The sequence below is a fragment of the Oreochromis niloticus genome, linkage group LG16 (genome assembly GCF_001858045.2).
Source record: "Oreochromis niloticus isolate F11D_XX linkage group LG16, O_niloticus_UMD_NMBU, whole genome shotgun sequence".
Lineage (NCBI taxonomy): Eukaryota > Metazoa > Chordata > Actinopteri > Cichliformes > Cichlidae > Oreochromis > Oreochromis niloticus.
In genome coordinates, this window is record NC_031987.2 from 13,656,539 (window position 1) to 13,681,321 (window position 24,783).

The following is a 24,783-nucleotide window of genomic DNA, read 5'->3' on the forward strand; positions in this document are numbered from 1 at the left end:
CCAATACAGCACCTTTGGTATGTGGTGGAACGGCAGATTGTCGTCATGGATGTGCAGCCAACAAATCTGCAGCACCGGCATGATTTTATCATATCAGTATGGACAAAAATCTCTGAGGAATGTTTCCAGCATTTTGTTGAATTGATACCACAAAGAATGAAGGCAGCCATGTAGGCAAAAGGGGGTCCAACTAGTAGCAAGGTGTACCTAATGAAGTGGGCAGGGAGTGCAATTTTGTATGGTAAACACCAACGCCCTATGGGTCTTATGAGCATGTGGCTGTGACCAATGAGTAAGCTTCAATTACTGTTATTTTACCATACATACGATATAAATAAGTTATTCTATTTTGTGTTTGTGGCTTTTTGTGTATGTGATCTGTCGAAAAGTTAATAAAGTTCAGTGAGAAAAAAATCTTAGCTATGTCAGGTATTTATAGAAGGACAGCCACAAAATAAAAATTCATCCGTTGCAACTGATTTATTGTGACAGGTCTATAAAGACACACCTGATCAGTTTCTCAGAGATAGAATGTGGGAAGTTCCATAATGTTTTCTTGCTAAGCCGAACACACCTATCTGCATGAACACATTTGGTACCCCCCAGGCATTACGCCCACACCAACGGTAAGCCGTCCAATTAAACACAGCAGTGAAGGTGACTATGGAGACGAGGTAGTGACTAATAGAGTTTATTTGCTCCCAACAAGTTAATCAGGCAGAATGATTTCTCATGAAAGGTCTTGTTTTGGTATCGAGATAAAATGAGTCATGAAAAATACCAGAAAATAATTTAGTGTAAAAATATCCCTCACAAATAGATGTTCTGAGGTATAACAAATGCCCTATAAGTCCATGAGTTTATTATATACTATAAAAGAGCTATAGTTATGTTTTTGACATCTATTTCCCATTATAGTTTCCAACATGTTGCATTTCCATACCACTTAAACCCCTTAATTCTTTAAACTGGACTGAATAACAATTCATTGATTATAACTTTGAAAAAATAATAGTAGATAAAGATATGTAAAAAGTGCACATTTAAAGTACATCACACAATTACAATGTGAGACAAAACCAAGGGGTGTCGACCAGTAACTTGCAGGCCACAGCAGTTTTTTTTTGTGCTTTTATGTCCTACATTACGGTAAAAATAAAGGTTCTGCGCTCATACTTGAAACAGTACTGTACAGTCTGCGAGGCGGGGCCAACGAATTTAGCTAAGAAGGAACTCCTGTGTTTATGGATTCATGAATGTGAAAGCCCATTATGAGGTGAGTTCGGATGGAAAAAAATTTCTGCTTATCGAGACAACTGCAAATGCAGTTGCTCTCACACGAGCTACGGTAAGAGCCCGTTGGAAGAGCTCAAATTAAAACAAAAGATGTAAGGCACCTATCTGATGTCAATTTGCTCTCCTGACAGTCCGAGCTTCAGTGCAGCAGCACCTATGTGTCACTCTTTTTTTTTTTTTTTACATAAACTGTGCCACTGTTGCAAAACACGTATCACAGCATAGACGCGTCATATTCTGGATTCGTTTTATAACCAAAACTAAGAATCGTTATCACGATGATACATCAAGAAAAAAGGTTTGATATATAAAATGTAAGACATGCGATCCAAAAAACAAAAAAGAGTTGCACGTCACAAGTGAAATCGCAAGAGAGTCCAAAGTGAAATCGTAAGTTTTATTTGCTCAAAGTCCAAAACCTAATACGGAATCCAGAAATCTGATGAATTTATATAGGTTTTATTTAAATATCGAATAATCGACGTCTCAATCACTAATGATGATAAAAAAATACTAACCTTGTGTTTCGGAAAATATGTCAGTGTTTCTTTGACCCCTGACTGTGAAGATATCGGGGGGGGGTGTAGCCTAAAATCACATATTCAACTGAGGTTAGGAGAACTTCAGATGTATAACCAGTGTTTTGCTCTCAGGTCTGTCCTGCTGGCCCCTCTTCTCTTCCTGCTCCTGACAGCAGGAAGTGATGTCACAGGGAAGGGATTTGACCAGAAGCCCAACTTTGTTCTAATGGTTGTTGATGACTTGGGAATTGGTGATATAGGGTGCTACGGTAATGACACCATTAGGTAAGTCTGAAATGTGTATTCTTTGTTAAGTCTATTTTTTCACCTTTCTAGAATTTCATTACTGGCTAAAAAATAAATACATTTTAAAGGAGATATGTATTTTTAAAAAACTTCTGTAGTAATTATACACTTTAAAACACTAGCTGATAGTGAGGAACTACAATTGAGGAACTACTTCAGATCCTTTAGTAAACGTTGCAAAGCCACACTGGCCCATAACCCAAGCAAGTAAAGAAGTCAGGCATTAAATAAAATTACAAGTGTCTGAGAACTATTGGCCATTTTACAGTTGTTCTGGATCCCTTTGATGCACTTCAGTCATTTCCCCACCCATGCTAGCCTTTCTCATGGTGTTTGTACACACTGCTATTGTCTGTACATGCACTTCACTCCTATTTTGTTATTGTTTGTCCTTCTGTCACTCAGGACTACAGATCTCTCACTGACCTTAATGCCGTCCAGCATTGCATTAATGTTTTCAATCCAAAGTTTTTCAGATATGTATGAAAGCACACGGCCAGTCACACACTGTCAGTGGCAATAGTGAAATTGGCCTTCAGTTGAAAGCAAATACAAACATTCTCCTGTTCTCAGTCTTGTATCACAGGTGAATGTCATGGCACTGCTAATTACACACAAGCATGAACTGTTCTTTGTGTATGGTAATAGTGAAACTGAAACAACAAACTTGCAGATGTTCTCCTAAATGTTTCCATATGGCTGAATTAGTCTTGTTTTCGGTTAGTGTGTATGTTTTTCACCAAGTAAGGCGGCTCTGTTGTACAATCTACTGTTACATATCTGAAGAAAAACTGCAGGTTGTAGGCTGTCATAAATATTTGGGAACTGTATTAGACTCTAAACTCTCCTTTAAGTCCCTAATAAAAAAGGCATGTAATGTAGTTAAAGTTCATTTTAATCTTCATACCAAATAATATGTCTGTTCATGCAATTTTAAAGCCATTCCAAACTTTATGTTATGTAGCATTTAAAAAAATTTAATAAAAGGCCATATTGTTATCACCACAGTTTAATTTTACAGAAGTACAGCTTTCTAAGTTTTGAAAATATTGTTAAATACATAAATATTTGTGTGTCACTAGTTTCTTAAAACTGGGGTAAATGGAAACCATAATAATATAATATTATTACAATATTAAGTATGACAAATCAAAAGCGTTCACTGAAATTACCACAACCTGTTAACTAAGTGACTTCTCACATGTGATCATTTGAAAATCCAGTCCCTGCGCCATCATATAAACCCTCTCTTTGAAGTCTTTCCTTGTTAAAGTGCTAAAGGAGTTAATGAGATACTCCTTCACACTACATCCTAAATCCTCATCATCACACATCTTCATAATGGTGATGAGCAGGAAGGAAATCCTGTAGAGGTGATACACACAGTGTGATCTGTTCATTTACTTGCTACTCCAATGTGTTAAATGTGTATAATAATATAATGCGTGCCATATTGTAACTGATTTCAGAACAGTGCAATCTGCAGCAGGGACAGGCTAAACTAGCACACTTGTCTGTGGCTGATCTCCCATTGCTTTCCAGTCTAAAGAGCAGAATGACCAATAATGTGAATGTGCATCCAGCCAAAACAATGTGTCTCTGTTTGAACTTGATAAAACCCCTCATCATATCTGTTCAATCTCTTTAGAACTCCAAATATCGACAGACTTGCTTCTGAGGGGGTGAAGCTAACTCAGCACATTGCAGCTGCCCCACTCTGCACCCCAAGTCGTACTGCTTTTATGACAGGCCGTTATGCAATCCGCTCAGGTAACAGACATATTTACGCTCAGTCAGCAAGTGGCAACCTGGACAAACTCCATGTTCCATATTTGATTAACCTTTTTTATTTTTGTTCATGTGTGCATCTGTTGACTAGGAATGGTTAGCACAGGGCGTGTCCAGGTGCTGCTGTTCCTGGGAGGTTCAGGAGGGCTTGTACCCAGTGAGACCACCTTTGCTAAGAGACTGCAGCATCAAGGATACACTACTGGTCTAGTGGGTGAGATGACATAATGTGCTATGGCCCTTTGGAAAATGGCACTTAAAGGTCTGCACACAGGGCATGTTTTATTGAGCACAAGAAGGCAATTTGTGATGACATCAGCATTTCCTCACTTTACCAGTGAAAGTGAGAAAAGGTTGATGGCACTGGCAGCACTTGAAATTCATATGGTTTGCATTTTGCATGCACCGTAACTCATCTGAAGAAACATACCCAGGATTTATGGTTCTGGTATCTCATCTTCCTATATCTCATTTTCATTGTGTATCTACAGGTAAATGGCACTTGGGTGTGAATTGCAAACACAGAGGGGATCACTGTCATCACCCGAACCAGCATGGCTTCAGTTACTTCTATGGTCTACCGTTCACCCTGTTCAATGACTGTGTGCCTGGAGAGGGCAGCGACGTGCTGGTAGATCTCCAGCGCACGCTCCAAAATTTGACCATGTTGCTCGGAGTTGGACTTCTCACAATCGTAAGTGTGATTTTTCTGTCAGTTTATCTTTGGTTTCCTCTGCACAATTTTTTTTAATTTATTAATCCTTCATTTATCCAGGTAAAAATCTCACTGAGATTAAAAATGTCATTTCCAAGAGAAACCTGGCATGATCATACAATTATAATCGTAACAAGATCAACCAGATGAGGTACATTTTATTTTAAAGAAGTCTCACAGAGGCATATTTACTGAAAAGAATGGAATTATAAGAAATCCTGAGGGATACAACATCCTTGTCAGACGATGAGTAAGAAACTGGAAAACAAAGAGTCGTTGTGCTAGTTGCCCCAAAGCAAAATTAAGTGATGTGTGTAATCACTTAGACATGTGCTTAAGAGGTTGGAGGAAAAAAAAAACCCCAAACTGGAAACACAAACTGCAAATGTGAAATTCAGTTACGCCGCCCAGAAACTTATTCTAGAAAAAAAGGATAACGTCATTATTGAAATTTGGTTAACACATGAACATTTATTGATGGTACCTCACCTGCAGCATTGGTACCCCCAGGAGAAACCAGTGGGTACCAGTTAGCTGTGCCATTAAAAATGATTAAAAGCAAATACAAAAACCAGGAACCACTTCATCTTTGTCAAATGTTAGCAAATACAACTATTTTCTATTTTCTGTTCTAGTGTGAACAAAGGACACAATGTACTACTTGTTTCACTAAGGGAAAATAATTAACTTTCATGGTGGTTTCTGATGCCATCTAGTGGTTGTATCATGAAATTGCACAAAAGTAAATTAATAGAAAAGGGTCCCAGGAGTAATATCTGTACAATAATGTCTGTTATGGAGAAAAAGTGGTTAAATGGGGTATTGAGGCTTTGTTGCAGAGGACTGAGTCAGTTATATATAATTTCTGGAGTTGTAGTTTGTAATCAGGTGCTGCTGGCAAACATTATATAACGAGTACCTAATTACCTGAGTACCTAATTTATTCTCCTGCGTATAGAACTTAAGGTGAGAAAACCACTATAAAACCAAAACGCTTTCTAAAAACACTAGAAGTAAACTGGGAATAACTGTGAACATTGTCATTAGGGTAGAACAAACAGACAGACAAATCTTTCTGAATCCAGCATTTGTGTGTCTTTGTGCTACGTGTTTTCAGGTGTGTGTCCGTGTGTGTGGCCTTTTTGAAGTCAGCCTGTGGCTCCTGGTACTACATTTCTTTCTCTGCATCCTAGCAACTGCTGTGTGGTATGTGCCCTTTGAGTTCTTGTCAACATGGAACTGCATCATTATGAGGAACCAAGAAGTAATCGAACAGCCGATGACCGTAGAGACACTGCCCCAGAGATTGCTGGGAGAAGCACAAAACTTTATAAAGAGGTAAAAATGGTGGAGCAAAACAAATAATCACATGGCTTTTATGCAGAGGCTTTTACTGATAGTCTTTTGTTTGCAGTCTTATCAAGGAAGTTAACCTTGATATGAATGTATGTATGTTAGAGTTACAGCTGATTGATCTCCAACAATACTGATAATTTTCTGTTTCCCTTGTGAGGAAATTAACCTTAACATTTGAACTCAGACTGACATCAGTGCACATTCAAATGATTCTTACTAATTAGGACTTTCATTATTTCAGATAGTTATTACAGGGATCATTACCAAAATAAATCGTATCAAAATAAATCATAAAACAAGATCTATAAAAAAAAGTATTTGAGTTATTTTCTCTCTTTTTTTTATTGGATTTTAAATGGATTATGTGATTTTTTTTTTCCATATCACCATATGTTCATTATTAGTGGTAATGTTAATTATTTTATTTTCTGCCTAATTTTATTTAATTTATTTAATTATCGTTTTATTTTATGTTTCTATTGTTAATTTTAATGACCAAAAGTGTCTTCTTCTTAACAGTTTTTCATTTCCATACACCATCTGAGGCACTACTTAAATTTCAACATAAGATTGGTCACTAGTAATCGGCAGTGTCTACAATGATAACTTTCATATCATCAGTTAACACGACTGGAACATTTTTATGAAAGCAATGGCTTGAATGAACTCAAAACAAAAAATTGTTACAAAATCTGCAGCTTCTCTCAGCGACTGGGGGACATTTAATGGTGTTTTAACACCTACAGTCCATTTAAATCACATCTGCACAAATCGTCTGTTTGTGCAGATGTGAAGATGGTAATTGCACCCATGTGACAAAAAGAACCCCACAGAGATCTTTCGGAGGTGGTGGTCTCTGTCTGGTTCCAGACAAACTCCAAACTGGTTTGTTTATGGTGTGAACGGGATCTGACCCAACAACTTGGTGTATGCTTGAAGTATGGCCTAAATTCCTTCCTGTAGCCAGGTATGCTTTGAATTCTGAGGCATGTCAGGTATCATAGATGTGCAAAGTACACAAACGGTTGTACGGACTAGCAACTAGTCATTTTTATTTTTTATTTTCTGTATGAAAACAAACTAAAGCACTGGAAAAAGATGCAAGTTTATAAACTCATAAACTGATTCGCACCAGAGTAAATGAACTCTGGGTGTGAAAACGCCCTAAGATTCTTGTGTGTGTGGACCTGTGTTGTTTTGATTCACTTGAACTGTTTTCAACTCATTGAAGCAGTTTAAAAAAAAACTATATAGAGCACCAAATGTCACACAGACAATGCTAGTGGCTTAGTTTGCATCAGACTTCAGCTTCACAGGGCAATTTATGTCAGTGGGATTAGTTTATTGTTGGTTATGGTTGACAATGACAGGAAATTGCTTGTCCCCACTGCCATGACAAGAAAACAGGCAATAATTAAAAAGATAAAAAAGGCCTTTGAGAGAGTATTCAACTCCTTTTTGCTGCTCTTTAGGAATGTGGATCATCCATTCCTCCTAGTCTTCTCATTGGCCCATATCCACACGCCAATGTTTAAAACACCACAGTTTGCTGGCAAAAGTCGGCATGGTGCCTACGGTGACAACCTAGAAGAAGTGGACTGGATGATTGGTGAGTGAGGGTGGTGAAATAAGTGTGCCACCATGTGCATGCAATGTTAAATATTATCCAGTGGCTTGTAACTTCGTGGCAGTCACCGATCCATGTTTTTATAATCACTACAAAATATGGCCAAATTCATGAAAGTAAGTTCTCAGTGAATCAGTTGCTCTGCACCAATTAGGAATCTGTGCAGTTCTTAATTTTCCTTTTGTTTACAGACTTTGAAATCAACCTCATCCTATTATCTTACCATGCCGCTTGTCTTTTTAGGTAAAATTACAGAGACGGTGGATTCCCTTGGCATTGCCAACAATACTCTGATGTACTTTACATCAGATCATGGTGGGCATCTGGAAGATTCTGATTCACAAACTGGGCAGAAAGGAGGCTGGAACGGCATCTATAAAGGTAAACAATGCGTCAAGCTGTTTGTTTGCTGATATTAAATTGCAAACAAAAAAAAAAAAAAATCACATTTCTGTGTTTTATTATGTCTCCTGTTGTTTCACATGTAGGTGGGAAAGCTATGGGGGGCTGGGAAGGGGGGATCAGGGTACCTGGTATTTTCCGCTGGCCAGGCAGGCTGAGAGCAGGAAAAGTGGTGGATGAACCCACTAGCCTCATGGATCTCTATCCCACCCTTAAATATTTAGCCAAGGACACACAACCAGACAGGTATATCAATTCACTGACACAAGTGCTTTTTATATTATGTGTAATTGTATTAACTGAGTCTTGTTTCTTTCCTGTTTTCTTGAAAAGGTTAAACAGTTTCCGATTGTATTTTACCCCATCGTTCTGACCTCTTTCTTTCTTGTGATTCTATTCCAGACAATCCGATGGCTATAACCTCATGCCGCTGTTGGAGGGGGAAGTTGCACGATCAGAGCATGAGTTCATGTTCCACTACTGTGGCATCTACCTGAATGCAGTGCGCTGGCACCCGCCTGGCAGTAAGTTTACACATATATACACCTAGAAGATCAACATTTTTGATTCTTTATTCCTTATTTCTTGTTATAGTTAGGGATATTAATGCCAAAAATTCCCAAAGTTTTTAAATAATGTGATCTGTAAATATAAACAAAAGAAATTTTAGTACTCAGTAACAAAACCTTGAAATAGAAAACAACACTCAGAGACCTCAATTGCTCCCCGAAGGGCAAAGGCTATAATAAAACATTGATGTTTTATCACAACATGCTGACATCAGCCTGTTTTTTATTACCATGTGATGGCATTAGCCTACAGTAGTAACAATAGCTGACAGTGTCTGGTGATTTGGCTAAAGGATAAAATAAGTACATACATATTATATGTGCTCTTATTATGTCTTATATTGTAAGCTGAATAAATGCAGTGAGGGACATAAAAAACTTCTTTCTTATTTCTAAGTGCAGCAAAAACTTTGTCCCACTTCAGAACATCAACTTTGCACAGTTCATCAGTTCATATACAAACCTTCCCTAATATTTGTGTTAGACTCATTAAAATAGATGCTTCAGTGATTGTTTTGGCCTTTAGCTGGTTCACTGTTACCTTTAGACTGATTAATATCTAAACTCTGGAGCTGCAACCTTTCCAGCTTCATAAAAATCAATGATTGATGACAGTGAGTCTTTCCAAATCAATTTTTGGGATACGTGCGTCACAGCAGAAGATGGTTTTTGTTTTTGGTGTTTTTTATTTATTTTCTTAGTAAATTTCAACCCTGAAATGTTTATTTGTAAAAGTCAAAGTAAGGCTGTTGCGAATAATTACGTTTCATTGGTTGGACTCCTGACTCTTTTTGCTAATTCCTGACTCTAGTTAGTCATTTTTTATTTGAATGATCTCTTCTATAAGAACAATGTAATGCTTTGTGTGCTACTAGTTCAAATTGATGGTTTTGTCATGATTATGACCTAGATGAAGATTTGACCTGATTTCAATGCATATATTTATATATAAAGATAATTTTTAAAAATTCACTTTTTGTCTTGCGACACTATATTGATGTCATGCTCACCGATGTGTGTTTCCATCCAGGTGACTCTATCTTCAAGGTGCACTTCTTCACTCCCAACTTTTTTCCTCCGGGCGCCGGTGGCTGCTATGACACAAGGATTTGCCTTTGTCATGGAGAGCATGTGACTCACCACGACCCGCCACTACTGTATGACCTCTTCCACGATCCCTCAGAGTCTCGGCCTCTGACTCCTGATACTGAGCCCCGATATGCTGAAATCCTTGAGCAGACCGCCAAAGCTGTGGAGAGACATAAAAGCACACTCCCAAATGAACAGGCACCTGCTGATGCTCATTCAGAGGCCAATACAGCTGAACAGGGCGTCGAATTGCAACTGACTTGGGACAAGATTTTGTGGAAACCCTGGCTTCAGCCTTGCTGTGGGACTTTTCCATTCTGTGGATGCAAAGAGAACACAACTCATATGTAAGAAAGACAAAAGTTAGAACAAACGACTTTGGCTTCATAAAGGTGCTCGCTGGTTAAAAAAATCTAATAAAATAGTTGAATAATTTAATTAGTGCTTTAGTTTTTGTAGATTGGAACACATTCACTGGATTTATAGCACATTCAGTTTAAAGATACCAGTTTATTGTGTGGAAATGAAGAGAGAAGCTGAAAAATTACTAATTAAATTAATTAGAAATAATCCAGAACCAAGTGTATTAGTGTTGAAGTGGACTCCACTCGACTATAGCTGTGATACTGTAATCTACATTTTTGGTGCAGTTGAGTCAAGGAAGATTTAGCTGTGTAATAATTCAGTGAAGTGAATTAGTGCTTTTAATTTGTATTGGGAAAAGTGGCTTCATGGTGTAGTGGTTACCACATTCACCTTACATGCAACGAGACACAAGTCCAGCTTCATGGGGTCACAAGCTCGTGTAGCTTTAATGCCGGTTCCAAGCCCAGAAAAATGAGAGGGTTACATCAGGAAGTGTATTTGGCACCAAGTCAAGCGTGAGCATTCATCCACTTTGACAAGCCCTTGAGAAATAAAGGAGCAGCCGAATGTACCTTTTCATCTTATAATAGGAAAAACGTTAGCCATGCTTTTTATATAAAAGAAGGAAGAAGAAAAAAAGAAAAACCTCGGTGAGTTTTAATGATTTTGCCTGCATTCAGTCTTCTGGTGAGGTCATTGTGCTTTACCCTGTCTGTTTCCGTTGTCTCTCTCTATGCTCTTGTCTTTCTCCTTACTCCAACTGGTTGAGGCAGATGTCCACAATCCCTGAGTCAGGTTTTCCTGGAGGTTTCTTCCTGTTAAAAGGGAATGTTTATTTATTTGTTTTAATCTACTGTGCCAAGTGTTTGCTTAGAGGGCATTATTGTGTTTATGTCTTAGAGTCATTACGTAAAATGGGAAGTACCTTGAGATGTTGTGATTGGGAGCTATGTAAATAAAAATGAATGGATTGTATTTGCCTTGTCTTTTTTTAATTTATTTTTTAATAAAGTTAATTCATTCATCCAGCAGTGCAGAAAATGGAGGTAAAACTGCTCTAAAAGGTAATATAGGCTGTGTTCCATTAGGGGGCAAAGTCAGACTGTGTTTGGTTTGGTGAAGCGCTTTCCTGTTTTGAAACAGAAGACTTAAGGGTTAAGTGTGAGATTATAGTTCTGCCACTGTAGGCTGCTATGCTGTGGAATAATGATCATAATTATTATAATTAGTAATATTATGTATATTTACATTACAAAAGTAAGTCTTAAATACGCAAATGAGGTAAAGTATATTGTATTAACTTCAATTAAGGTTTTAACACTAGTCATTACCAGAAATCATTTGACGTTTCCTCGTGGCCTTAAGTCTGCGCTCTCCTTAACCATCCTCAGAAATCCTCACCTGTGACTTCTTCCTTCCCTTCCTTCCCAACTGTGCCATTTTGGTTACATAATAATACTTTTTGATCTTGCAAACACTTAAAACCCTTTCATTAAGATCAGAGCACAAAGTCATCTGCTGAACTCCAGTGCTCAAGGACACCGAGGCAGGGTGGGTGGTTGACCTAGTTCGGCACGCTCTGGCTCCGCAGATCTTCAATAATAAAAGACTTTAAAGACTGTGTGAACTTCTCCATCATCAGTGTCATCACCATTTATTATCATCATCATCACCACTGTCTCCCTCCAGCAGTGGCTGGCTGTCAAAACATCAAAGTTTGCTACAGCAGCAGACTATAATTGCTCCCCCTCCTTCCCTCCTCTCTTTACCCACTTCCTTCGTCTACTCATCTCCTCCTCCTTTTTGTCCTCCTCCTCTCCCTCCAGAAATTGAACTTGCGTCTGCGAGGAGAGAAATTTCATCATCATCATCATCATTGTAATTGTTGCCATCATGGCCGTAGTATTTACTTCTCTCCCTCCAGCAGAGACCCGTACATCAAACACTCAGCAAGTTCATTACAGTGGCCACTCCATTATGTCTCTAACAGTAAATCATGCAGTCGACCATACATAACGACATTTGGCTGTACATCATAGTTAATGATGGCTTGTGGGGTAGAATGTTACTGGCTGTACATCATGTCACACACAACTACCTAAAAACACGAACGTGCGCGCAAGCTCAAAAGCACACACGCTCGCGAACACGCATGCGCACGGTATATCATGTTTGTTTGGAACAGATCAGTGGTTTTCTGGAAAGGTCAGTGTTTCCTGGGACGCCGTAAAGCATTTTTACAACCTACCGCTTGACACACGTAAACATATGTGGAGCATGAAATGATGGGAAAATTGTACGGCAACTTATGCAAACTGGAAATAGCTCTCCTGTATTAAAATACTAATATCTATAGGGGTGTTTTGGCTTCGGTGATATTGAGCATAAAAGACAACGTTCTGACAATCTGCTGTTGAAATTCTCTTATGTCTTGTCAGTTGGTTTCCATTAACATTTCAATTTAGAGACATGTCAAATGAAGATATGTTTGTTTATGACATTTGAAATTTCAGTTTTGAAAATGTTCAGATGTTGACCATTTCAATGTCACACACACACACACACACACACACACACACACACACACACACACACACAGAGCTCTACTATCAGTCATATTATGAAGTGTTTTATATATATTGTGTCCAAAACTGTTTTATTTGCTCTGTTCAAATGAGTTTTTCTAAACTGCTGCCTCGTTTTTTTATGTTTTTACCCAAGCATACAGACAATGCGGCAGATAAAAAGACTCATAATTTATTCCAAATAAACTTTTTTGATACCTTCAATTCAGTTACGTGTTTTTAGTGTCCATTCACCACAATAATCACTGGACGATAAACACTTGTATATATCCACAAAAAGAGAGAAAAAAAGGTTGTGGTTTGAACCTTAGGTTCAGAAAAAAAGAAGGGGATTGTGCAGTTCAATGATTATAGAGATGCCACAGTGAAATTACTAAGTTTAGTACCACAGGAGGAAGGAACAGAAACCTATATTAAACCCTTTGCCTACCAGCCATATCTCGCAACTTGCTCAGTGACAGAGGAGGCTTCATGAAGCTGCTTGTAAGCAGATGGATAAACAATTAGCAACTGAAAACATATAAGTTGTCCTAGAACCAGTTCGCTTAGCACCAGTTTTGTAAAAGCAGAACAGTTATTCCATCTGTGATCATTTATATTTGGCATCATGGGTCTAAGGACAGACCCATGATGCCAAATATGTGTTACTATGCACATACACAGAAAGACAAGGCAGGGAATCTGAAACCAATACAATACCCCCAGCACAAAAAAGAGCAATGACAGCAGAAAAAGTGAACCTGGGCAGAAGGTGGGTTGCAAGGTTGCTTGCAGGTGCAGCAGGAACAATAGCCATGCTAAAGCAACTTAAATTGTGTAAACCTATATGAGGTTTTCTCAATAGGTTGCACAGAAGAGTATCAGCTGAACCGTCAGTTAATGTGGAATAGCATTTAGTTGTTACAACAGCTGTTATCAGCTGATGTAACAACCATCAGCTGTCTGCATAATCATTACCACCTACCCCCTTTCGACCTTTAATAGCTTCAGTCTAAGCAGACCCATAAACATAGTAGGTGTTTGTTAGCAGTTCAAAGAAAATAACTGCTAGCAAACATCAATTTATGACAATAAATGCAGACTCTGAAACTGTTAACAATACTATTGCTCTGGAGAGCAAAAAACAGCATATGCCATTACATTCTACATTTCAAGTGCAGAACAGCATGTATTCTTTGCTCTCCTGTATCAATTTATTCCTTTAATATTTCCTCAAAAGGAATTCTAACATTATCAGCCATGAGTTCAAAGGCCTGGAGCCAAATGACCAGGGAACTGAATCAAACACACAGCATAATCTTAAAAAGTGGGCGCATGGGCAGAGAAGAAAGCAAAATCAAGATTTTACAAATGCAATGTTTCCCAGGACCAGCGGCAACATTTTTTTGATCAGTGAGTCCAAGAAGAAAACCACTGCTATTCCACCAGTTAGTGGTGACTATCCATTTCTCCTTCTGGTTAATTTATCTACTTATCTCTGAAAACAGGACGCATCTGAAAGTCTCTGTGGTTCGTCTGCTGCCTGCTGCTCTGCTCTGCTTTGTTCAAATGTGGTTTCATCTACCACAATAGATTGCCATGGTAAAGCAGCAATTACACACCATTACAACACTATTACATTAGGAAGCACAAAAAAAGAAGAGACAGGCAGAGGGAGAGAGAGGGAGAGAAAGAGAGTCACGTTTGTCAATAGATGAGACTTTTAGTGCAGAAGAGATGTTCAAGCTGCTATTAGTGCTGATTGGATTTAAGTGTGCATTGTGTATGTGTTAATGCAGAGAAAAGGGCAATATATTTGCATGCATAGCTGTGTGCTTGTTTATACCCCAAATGTCCATGCAGCTGGCACATTTGTGTGCATTACATATTACACCTAGATCATATGTATGTATAATCTGTGCCAGCAGGGCTGGGCACAATTGTTACCATGTGAGATAGGCTCCAGGAGATGAAATGTCATCTCTGCTGGGGAACTTTCACTGCACACAAACATGCACATACACACAAACTCGTACTGACTCTAAGCCTTTCTCAATCTCTGCATGTCTGTACGCTGCCCTTGTATCTAAATGTAGATCTTATACTGATCCCAAAGACCTGCAGCGAAGTGGTGCTGCACAAGACCATGCTAGGTTTTTGTATGCATGTGTATGTGTGTGTGTGTGTGTGTATGGTGTTGCAGAGAGTCTGTGGTTTAAGTATGTGTCATGTTGTATACCATATGGTCAAAATTACCTCTCGCAGGGGACAAGTCTCCAGGCAGGGAATAGAGCATTTGTAGTGGCATGTCAACAGCAGACACGCATACCCTTCTTTACACACACATAATTAAACCATAAAGCTTGCACACACAACCTAGACACACATTTTCTCACTAACGAAAGTATAGCTACTAATGACAAACACTTTCAGTCATTAATACGCTCATCTACACACACGGCTTTAACATCTAGCTCCTCTGATGAGAGAAGATGGTGCTGTAAGTGGAGTTTGATGAGAAGCAGATAGCTAAATAACTAGGCTAATGGGACAATTGTAACCCATTACACATGCATACACTGTACTTAACCTCTCTTCCTGTCCTTATGCCTCTTAAACCAACAGAGTTTGGCTGTAGCACTTTCACTTGTTTTTCAGCGTACCATTCAAGAGCAACAGCTATCTAGTGTTTGGTTGCCAAGACATGCTTCTTTGACTCGGTGGCAAAAAATCAAACCTTAGCAGCAGCAAAATGCAAAATTACACAAAGTTAGTAGACATTTCAGACTTGTGCATGTAATTTAGGAGAATTACAACTTTTCAAAGCACAACCCACCCATATTCCTGACACATCAAGCTAATTGCACACAAAAACACACGCAGCCCACACCAGCACAATTGCAGTGCAAGCTGCAGATGTCATAGTGATGTCAGTCAGGCCTGTAAAGAATTACATGTATGGCCTGCAAACATATGTTCACTCATTAAGGTGGGACAAGACAGCTTTTAGGATTTGCATTTTATTGTCCTGGATTCTGGTTTCCAGAGGCGGTTCACTCAGTTTATTCTGACATCAATTAGGTCAAAAAAATACCACATGGTCGTAGGATTTTGGGATTTTGGAACCAGCTCTTCTTCTGAGAACTTTTAAGCACTTAAGGCAATCTTTCTTTTTTCACAGTGATTTTCTTTGGAATTTTCTTTTCACAGGAATGGATACAAAAACTATTTTCTCTTTTAAAACAGCCATTAATTCAGCAATATCCACCCAGGGAATCTGTGTATTGTTTAGCAAACACAGTTACCGGCTAAGGGACCAAGATCCATTACTTAAGGAGGACAGAAATTTAAATTATCAAAATTAAACAATGTGGAGGGACTGCAAGTAGCTCCAGGAATACTTACACAGCACTTTAGTATTATTTACACATATTATTATATTATGCCACCGAGGGCAACTTGCATTTAAAACTCAAATAAGCAAGTTAACATTACAAGAAAAAAAAAAGTACAACACGCCCCTATAGATTGATAATGTTATGATTTTAGTCCAACAATATGAAAAAACAAGCAAATGCTGTTTGAATCATTCATAACCCCGCTGACCACATATCCCCTCTATAACTCATCCCGACAGTCTAGGCTTGTGGAGAGCTGAGGCAATAGGAAGCAGAGCAGGAATGAGTAATGCAGAAATGGTGGATGGTCAGTGAAGGAGAGATGGGTAATGTGTGATGAAATATATGATAATGGGAACAGAAGATGGCAACTACAGCAATACAAGAGGTGCTTGAGGTGTGACCAACAAGAGGAGGACCGGCTGAACATAAAATGAACAAAAAATGTTTTTATAGAAGAGTTAAAGGCGAGGGAAAGAGTAAGAGGGAGGAATAAAGAGAATGAAATTGTTCTTGAAGTATCGGCCAGCCTTTGTCATACCAGAGAGAATGACAAAAAGATGAACATGTAATAGGAGAGAAAGTAAGACACTCATACTGTAATGATTTTGTGGGTAAAATTGGAGGAGGAAGAGTGAAAAAGGGATGGGAGAAAAAAAAATAATTGTGACTTGTTGACCTAAAACTTAAGGTCTCAGTCTAAGGGTGGAGGATAGAAAGCTGAAATAAAAGTGTCACAGATCGTAAGAAGAGGTTGATCTCTTCAAAAGCAGACAGGAACAGATAAACTGTCAACAAAGTAAGAATAAAAAAAGACATTTAGAGGGACTCAATTCAGGTTTATTTATATAACTCCAATTTACAACAACAGTTGCCTCAAAGCACTTTATATTGTAAATAAAAGACCCTACAGTATTAAGTGAGCCACCTGAGCAAGGGCTTTGCAACAGTAGGAAGGAAAAACAGAATTTAACAGAAAGAAAACTCTGCAGCATTTCGGATTAAGTGAAGGGTTTTTTTTTTTTAAAGAACATTAAAAAGAATTGCTAATAATGAATTACAACAGTTCAAGCTAGAATTAATGAATGCATCAATTCATTTTTCAGCATCATTCTAATTTTAGGGATAATGTCCAGATAAAAGAGTCTTAAATATTTGTAAGACTACAAAAAGTGGAAATGAGACAGTGAGATAGGCTATATATGGACTGGGCCAACTCCACATCACACCTATAGGATCTGCTCTGCCATGGAAAACTGGATGCCATGAAACTCTTGGCACACAGTATTTGCGCAGATGTTAATGCCAGAGGAGGTTTGGAACTCTGCAGTTGTTGAGTCTTTTACATATTATACACCTCAGCATTCGGTGACCCCGCTCTGTAACTTTACACGGTCTGCCACTTTCTGGTTGAGCTGCTTCCATTATGCAATAATGCCTGTTAAAGTTGATTGTGGATATCTAGAAGGGAAGAAATTCCATGAACTCATTTGTTGCAATAGCTGCACGCTACTGCAGCACCACACTTTCAGTGGGTCATTAAGAACAACTCATTCTATCACAAATGTTTATAAAATCAGAATGCATGCCTAGGTGTTTGATTTAATACACCTGTGGCAAAGGGACTGCATTTAAAGATTAAGAAGTGCGACTGTGGTAGAAAGGACCGGAAGCACACAGCGATACGGACACGTGAATGACTATTTACAGTTTGTTTCTTGTTCGTCTAGCTTTCCCGCTGCTTTGTAGCGCAGCTTTCCCCGTCGGGTCCAGGCATCCTACTGAAGTAAGGAAAGCATGACCAGGGGATGGAGAACAGCTGTGTGGGTCAGCTTCCCCTGACACCACGCCCTGAACCCGCTGTTCTAGCGCGTCTCTGCAGCTGAGCTACAAATCACACCCTTCCGATGTGACCAGTGGGGCCAGTGGCGCAATGGATAACGCGTCTGACTACGGATCAGAAGATTCTAGGTTCGACTCCTGGCTGGCTCGACGAATTTTCTTGTGAAGACCAAATGCTTTTATCCATACAGTGTACAATAAGGTCTCAAGATACACAGTGAAATCAACACAATATATAAACCCTTGTCCTATAGTCACTTCCTGTGTATTGTGTAACTATATATTATGCCACTCTAATTTAATGTTTTACTTCACTATTTTTAAAGACCTTGATTAATAGATTAATCTTATAGATTTTTTTTTTTAAATGTTATTTAAGAAAAATTGTGAATACCCTTGAATAGCTTTGTATGATTCCTTACCTATCGTATACTGCCTCTAAGTTGATCCTGTCTGAAACCAAGTCATTTTAGCATTTTAGCACCCATTATCTGAACCAGCCTTTCTAATACTGCTGGCTTCATGCATAAGCTGCTGCTGATTGGAAAACACTTCAGACACACAACCTAAACTAACAAGTAAAACTACCACAGAGCCTGTCATCTGGTTTAAGTAAAATACCTCTTTATTTCTTAGCTACTGGTTCAGTTTCACATTAAGCCCACTACCAGGAAATCTGAGTGCTGTGTTCCTATAACATCTTAGACAATAGTGGACAATAGTGAAATCTTACACCCATAGGTTTGGGAAGACCTTTTATTGCTTCAACAGATACTCTGCACAAGGTAAAGATCAATAAAACAGAATTTCCCTTCTTTTTATGTGTGAGAACTTCACTGGCTCGAAGAGAGAAGAAGTGGAGCACCCGTTCTGATCTTATGGCCTAGCAACAACATTCCCAGAAGAGCGGAAGCTCTCTTATTTGAAAGATATTTAACAAACATATGTACTTTTTGAGTATTTGGTGTTGATGTGTGGGTCATTCTCTCTAGGGGAAATGAAAGGACAGAGGGATAGGCATGTCATCTTCAAAGAGAAAGCGAGATGACACACCAGATTGAAGGAGTAAGAAGGAGAGGCGGCTTTCTTGAGAGATAGCCAAAGAGTGAGTGAAGTATTTGTCATCGCTGGAGAGATGAGAAGAAGAGGGTAAGATGAACCAAGGGAGGAGAGGGAGAGAGACGGAGCGAAGAAACGAAGAGAGAGGACATAAAGAGAGATGAAGAGGAGTTCAGAGGGCATAATAATGACAAAATGACAAGAGGATGATCGAAGCATGGGTCATGTTTACCCACAGGAGAGAGGGAGTAAGAGAGATGGTGAAGAGTCTGGAGGCAGAGAGGCGACAGCACTCTGAAGGGTCACTCTATTTACGGGGAGAAGGAGAGATTGAGGGATATTGATGTGAGGAGGGAGGAGAAAGATGAAGAGAGACAGCTTGGGATAGAGAGAGAGCCCCTCTGGCTATGAAAAGAAGAAGGGGTGATGAAGCAGAGGAATGAAGAGAAGGGGGAAGGAGTCACAGACAGAAGGGATACATGGAGGAAAAACATAATAGTTTGAGGGAAAAGAGAAAGAGCGTGAGAGAAGCTAAAATCCAATGAGAACATGAAGTCCACTGCACAGGGGGCAGTTATTTGATGTTTTAGAGAGATGCAGGGAACACCAGGGCTTCAGTCTGCAGCAAGCATTGTGTTTTTTTTATCCAGATGAGGGAGTCTACAGGGAATGAAGTAGACTGAAAGACATGAGTGATTTATCTGTGAGTAAGAAAGGAGAAGTACAGACAGGAGGAAAAAGATGGTTACAAAGCAGGAGAAGCTTCTGCTCTGAGTTGAGATAGAGAGATATGGCTAGACAGAGCCCAGTCTCACGACAATTCGTGGAAGGTTTTGTCTGCAAAAAATCAGCCAGAGCTGTGCCTTGACTGTAAATCAGGGAAGTGGGCTCACCAGAGACGGATTTAATATTATCCAGACAACAATATTTTCATTCTGAGATTGAGCAAACACCTGAACCTGGCTACAGATCAACACTGAAAAATCAAAATGTCTGAATAGAAAAAGTACCAAGAAAAGTACAACAAACAGAGAGTGCTAAACAAATCATAGTTTCATTTTCAATAAAGAACAATATAATTCCTTCAAAAACTTTAACCCTGTGATCCCACAAGTTCTGCGACACTAAAAGTAGAAGGTTGAGTCCCCTCAACCAGCTGCTTTGGCAATGCACAGCCTCAGAGTAGCCCACATTCACTCTGGATTAACCAAAGAAAAAGAAAAGTGCATTTAACATACAGCAACAGCATCTAAATGTCTCAGTTATACGAGATTTTATTTAACCCATTCTTATTTTCAGGGGCATTGAACCTGAGTGCATTGCTGAGATGCCCCTTTGTAGTCCTTGATGGACTGCTATGCCCACAGTATATGTCCCTTTTGAAAACGCACACTTTCAAACAGGTTAACAAAGTTCACCTAAGGACACAGGGAGTCTGATGGTGGTGTAAATCAAATAACTCTAAAAGGTTTTCTGGAAAAAGAAAAATCACCAAGAACTAAAAAACAAAACAAAAAAATTCCAGCAACAGTTTTAGTATAAGAAACAACCTTATTGTTAGACCAGCAGTTTTCAGCATGTGGCCTTCATCAGCATCATCATAAAATCTAATGGAAACAAGATTTTAAATAGAATAGTTTTGAGGCAGGAAACAAAGCAACCAACGCCCAACCAGGGATGGGTTGGGCATATGGTCATGTGGCGATTAGTTGTACCAGGCTGGCAGAGAGAAAAGGGTACTACCCAGTAAAGGTTTAGTTAAATGAAGTATTTCATATTTATACACCAGATAAAGAGTGCATGAATGTGAGGTGGCCAGTGACCCCCTTGGCCTCCATTAGTAGGGTACACTTCAGTAGGTTGAAATGAGTCAGACCACAGCCATCATCAAGCCTGACCTTCATATACACGTTTATTATCTGTATCTTTCTCAGCTGGAAGGCAATCAGGTTGAAAAAATCTGCCAATAGAAATAAAAACCTGCCAAAGTGTTTAAAACCACCTTTGTGCTGGCCCAGATTGCATTTAGCCATAATGGCACACACACACATGCACAAATTCACAAGGTGAAAACAATAATAAGCTGAGCAGATAATACCGAGAGACAGATTAAATGAATACTATAAGCAGCCAGAGACTGAGAGAGACATTACACACCGGCAATTGAAATTGTTCAAAATACACAAACCTGGCGTCACGGAAACAAACCATCCAGAAAGAACGTGTCAGTTCTGCTATCTGAAACTCGTAAAGGCAGACTACAGCCTCTGTGCAGCCATACCTTTGCAAAATTATTTAACTAAATCTTACCACATGTTAAATTTCTTTTTTTGTGTGCACAACTTATATTCCAGGTTCTTATATTTTGCCTCTAAACTTTGTGCAACATGCTTTGGCAATATTGTATTTAATTATGTCCAATAAAACTGATTCTGAGAGTAGATTTTTCTGCACACGCAGAGAAAGAATGTGATGCCCCGAGCGAGAACCAGATGAGTGAGAGAGATGGCAGTCAAAAAACTGCTGAGTCACTCCAATGGGAGGAAAATGGTGGTAATGAGGGTGAGTGAGGCAGCCAGGAGTGGGTGAGAGGAGATAAAGGAGACGAAGGGTGCTGAAGTGAGAGAGGAAAGTAAAAGGGGAATGAACAGATGTAGGATGGGAAGAATTGGGAAACAAGGAAAGATGAAAAGAATGATGAAGGCAGTGGCAGGATAAGGTCATGATTTTGCTGTCATTAAGCAGAGCAAATGGGTCATGCCTCATTTTCTCTCTTCAGATGATCCAGGCTTGAACAACACCTGTTTCTTACTGATTCTGACAACTCAATGGAAACTGCCTCTAGAGTATGTGCATATGTGCACGTGCGTGTATGCACAAGTGTTAGTGGAACAAGAAAATAGATTGTTTTGGGCTGTCGTTTCCTGTTAAAAGAACCCATTTGACCAGCATTTTCCAAACTGGTAAATGGACTGGTACTTATATAGCACTTTTCTGCTCTAGCTGAGCACTCAAAGCTCAAACCTTTTTACTACAAGCCACAGTCACCCACTCCTATAGCATGGCTTTTCTAACTATTGTGCACACACTCAGTCTCCAAAAGATGCATCAGGGACAATTTGTGACAGTGTCTTGCTGTTTCTGATTGGGCCGTGTACTGACAGAATAGCATTGTTTTTCTGTTTCAAAACCATTATAATTTTTTAATTAGGTACAAAACTCATGGTTAATGTTAAAGTATAAGATATATGTAATTTTATACTTTTTTTAATTTCAGCAAATTGCAACAAAAGACCCATGCATCATTCTGTCTCTGCCTTTTCTTCTTTGTCTGTTCGCTTCTACTGAAGATGCCACACATTCACTTTCCTTTAATTAAAAAAGGTTCAGTAGATTTCTGGAATATATGGCTACTATTGTTTTACCAACTCTAACTCAAATATGAGCAGATTTGTTGGGCGTTTTCAAAATAAACCACATTCCTATATTTGTATTTTGTGATGCATTTAGATTTTGGAGCGACATAGAGATGCATGGCACGGTGGAAATAGCCGTATGTGTGTTTGGACGACACAGTCAATATTTAGCAGCGTCAGCTTGATTTTGGCTTTTTGATTTTGTCTTATTGTGGGCTCTCTAAGTATTATATCAAGTCTTTGTTAATTTACCAAAAGCTTCACTAAAATGAAGAATCAGTGTGTGAAAACATAATATATCCTTATGGCTTCCAAAGGAATTAAGAGGGTAAGCAGCAGTAAGGTGCTGATAATCAAATGTACTTGATTAAATGTTCACCAACAAGTGTGATCGCCTCTATTAAAAACTACACTTCTGGCGGTTTAAAGTTCATCATTCCACCTTAAGAACCTTAAGAGAGCTGTGCATAAAGGAATGCCTGCAAACCTCAATGAACTGGAGCAACATTGTAAAGAAGAGAGGACCAGAATTCCTCCACAAGGATGTTACACAATGATAAAGTCATACTTTCTGTATGACTTTTTTTTTAACAAGCTTGTGAATCATGGGGTATTCTTTGTTTTTCAGTCAGCAGTTCTTTATTTTGGCTTAGTTTTTGCTAAATAAATATGTCATGGTGTAATGCCTCATGTGTTGTTCATTTTAGGTTGTTCTTTCCTAATCGTAAGACCTGGTAACGAGTGGATATATTTTATGTTATGTTGTTAAATGTGTAGTTTTTTGACACCCACACACCTCTACCTTTTCACATCTGCTGCAATCATCATTGATCGGTGAACTGCTACTTTGCCCAGAGGAAAAGGCATGTTAAAGAAAAAGAGAGGAAAAAAGACAGCAAAGTAAAATATGTGTGGATTTCGAAGAGCAGCTGAGATGGTATGTACTTTCAAATAAAGGGAAAACTTTCTGGACTCTGCGTAGCGTTCCTTGCAAACTACTTTAATAGTACTGAGCTTCACTGAGCAACTACCAGGGTGGGACCTTAAGATTCACTGTTCAGTTAGATACTACTGAGGTAAGAAAAAATTCATTGCTATCCATGAATTTACTTGGAGTCGCATTGTTAATGCATTAGCTTTATCTCGGCATGTCCTTTTTCTCGGACCGCCACATTTTACATCATACAAACGACACATTTCCATCCATGCTAGTTCAGATGGGGTTTTTTTTGCTAAAAATGTTTTACAGCAACAATGTCAACTGACCTCATCTGTGTTAAAGTGACATCATAAAGTTGTCTTGACAGTTACAATTTAAATTTCTCCTAAAATGAAGAAATTTAAACCCAATAATTGGGTGACAAAAGGGTGGTGTCTCTGTTATCTGTCATCACCTGTCAAACCATCCATCATGGTGCAGTGATGCAATGGTGCACACTCGTTAAATTGCTGTTTCACCGAATGGTGGATTGGTGGATCCTCTGACAAAGATTATAGACAGTATTAAACATACCACAAAATACTCTCTCCACAGCATGTACTTGCATTTCCACACTGACATTAAAGAACTCCTATTTCTATGTTTTCCAGTTGTCTGATCCTTAAGCCTGGTTAGTGTGAAATGCTATCATCCATGTAATTGAATGTTCATATGCTATACACCGGTGTTTTGCTATATCTTACAAGCAATTTATCTGGTAGAAAACCTGCAATCCCTCTGATACTTTGCATACTTTTATACTTACACATGCTGTTTTGTGTGCATAGATGTGTTCACACTGACAAGTACAGCTGCACGCAGAGCGCTAAGAGTAGCTGGATAGCGTACACGTGCATTGAAGTGTTACTACAGTGCTCTGAATGGACGCGTACATTCATTCATGTCATAGTTCTGAACTTGCTACAATCAGTGATTTCAACACAGGACACTTAACCACTGCCAACGAATTAAAATGGCAACCTCACTGTGTTACTGAGGTGAATAAACAAGAGGTTAAATTTCATGCTGGATTGCCCTTCAAAGTTATGTAATGCTAAGCACTTTAATACACAGTAATCTTAGATGTAAACATATTTTGCAATTACTGTGAATGTCAATCAAATCTCTGAGAAACAGAGGATAAAAGTGTTTGCTCAAACTTTGATTAAATCTCATCTCAAAGCAACCTCTGTAGAGCAAACATCAAAAGTTTCCTTTCACTGGATGATCTTTACTGCTGTCAAACTGGCTGCTTTTGTGAGTCAGTCATTTCATATACATTCTTATTATACCAGCGATTACTCAGTGTTCAACAAAGTCCCTCTATCTGAAAACTAATCGAATCACGGCTACTCTTCTTCATCATAAATACATGTGCACTAAATCAGTTACAAATGTGTAATTAAAAAAAACAAATCACTCAAGTTCATTCCACCTGATTAAAATATAAACAAATATGCCTTACTCAGGATCCCAGAATGTAAACATGC

The 24,783-nt window shown here is 38.8% G+C and overlaps 1 protein-coding gene and 1 non-coding gene across 3 annotated transcripts; both read left to right on the forward strand.

Annotated features, from left to right (window-relative positions):
• Positions 1 to 1,170: 1,170 nt before the first annotated feature.
• On the forward strand, positions 1,171 to 11,010 carry arsh (arylsulfatase H). 2 transcript variants are annotated; one of them, XM_025903853.1, is made up of 11 exons: positions 1,171 to 1,276; positions 1,950 to 2,102; positions 3,772 to 3,893; positions 4,003 to 4,125; positions 4,403 to 4,605; positions 5,744 to 5,964; positions 7,455 to 7,591; positions 7,853 to 7,990; positions 8,083 to 8,257; positions 8,414 to 8,535; positions 9,611 to 11,010. In XM_025903853.1, the coding sequence occupies exons 1-11, from the start codon at positions 1,272 to 1,274 to the stop codon at positions 10,018 to 10,020; spliced, it is 1,809 nt and encodes a 602-aa protein (XP_025759638.1). In that variant the 5' UTR covers positions 1,171 to 1,271; the 3' UTR covers positions 10,021 to 11,010. The 2 variants fall into 2 exon arrangements, with proteins under 2 accessions (XP_025759638.1, XP_003445385.1); XM_003445337.4 differs by having other exon boundaries at positions 8,098 to 8,257.
• A 6,906-nt stretch (positions 11,011 to 17,916) lies between these two features.
• Positions 17,917 to 17,989, forward strand: trnar-acg (transfer RNA arginine (anticodon ACG)). The gene has a single exon. It is a non-coding gene; the product is annotated as a tRNA-Arg (tRNA).
• The last annotated feature ends 6,794 nt before the right edge of the window (positions 17,990 to 24,783 follow it).

Excerpts from the sequence above, each read along its gene's own strand:
- arsh (XM_025903853.1), top strand. Across the intron at positions 3,894-4,002 it reads CCGTTATGCAATCCGCTCAG|GAATGGTTAGCACAGGGCGT; the intron begins GTAACAGACATA and ends TCTGTTGACTAG. Across the intron at positions 7,592-7,852 it reads AGAAGTGGACTGGATGATTG|GTAAAATTACAGAGACGGTG; the intron begins GTGAGTGAGGGT and ends TTGTCTTTTTAG.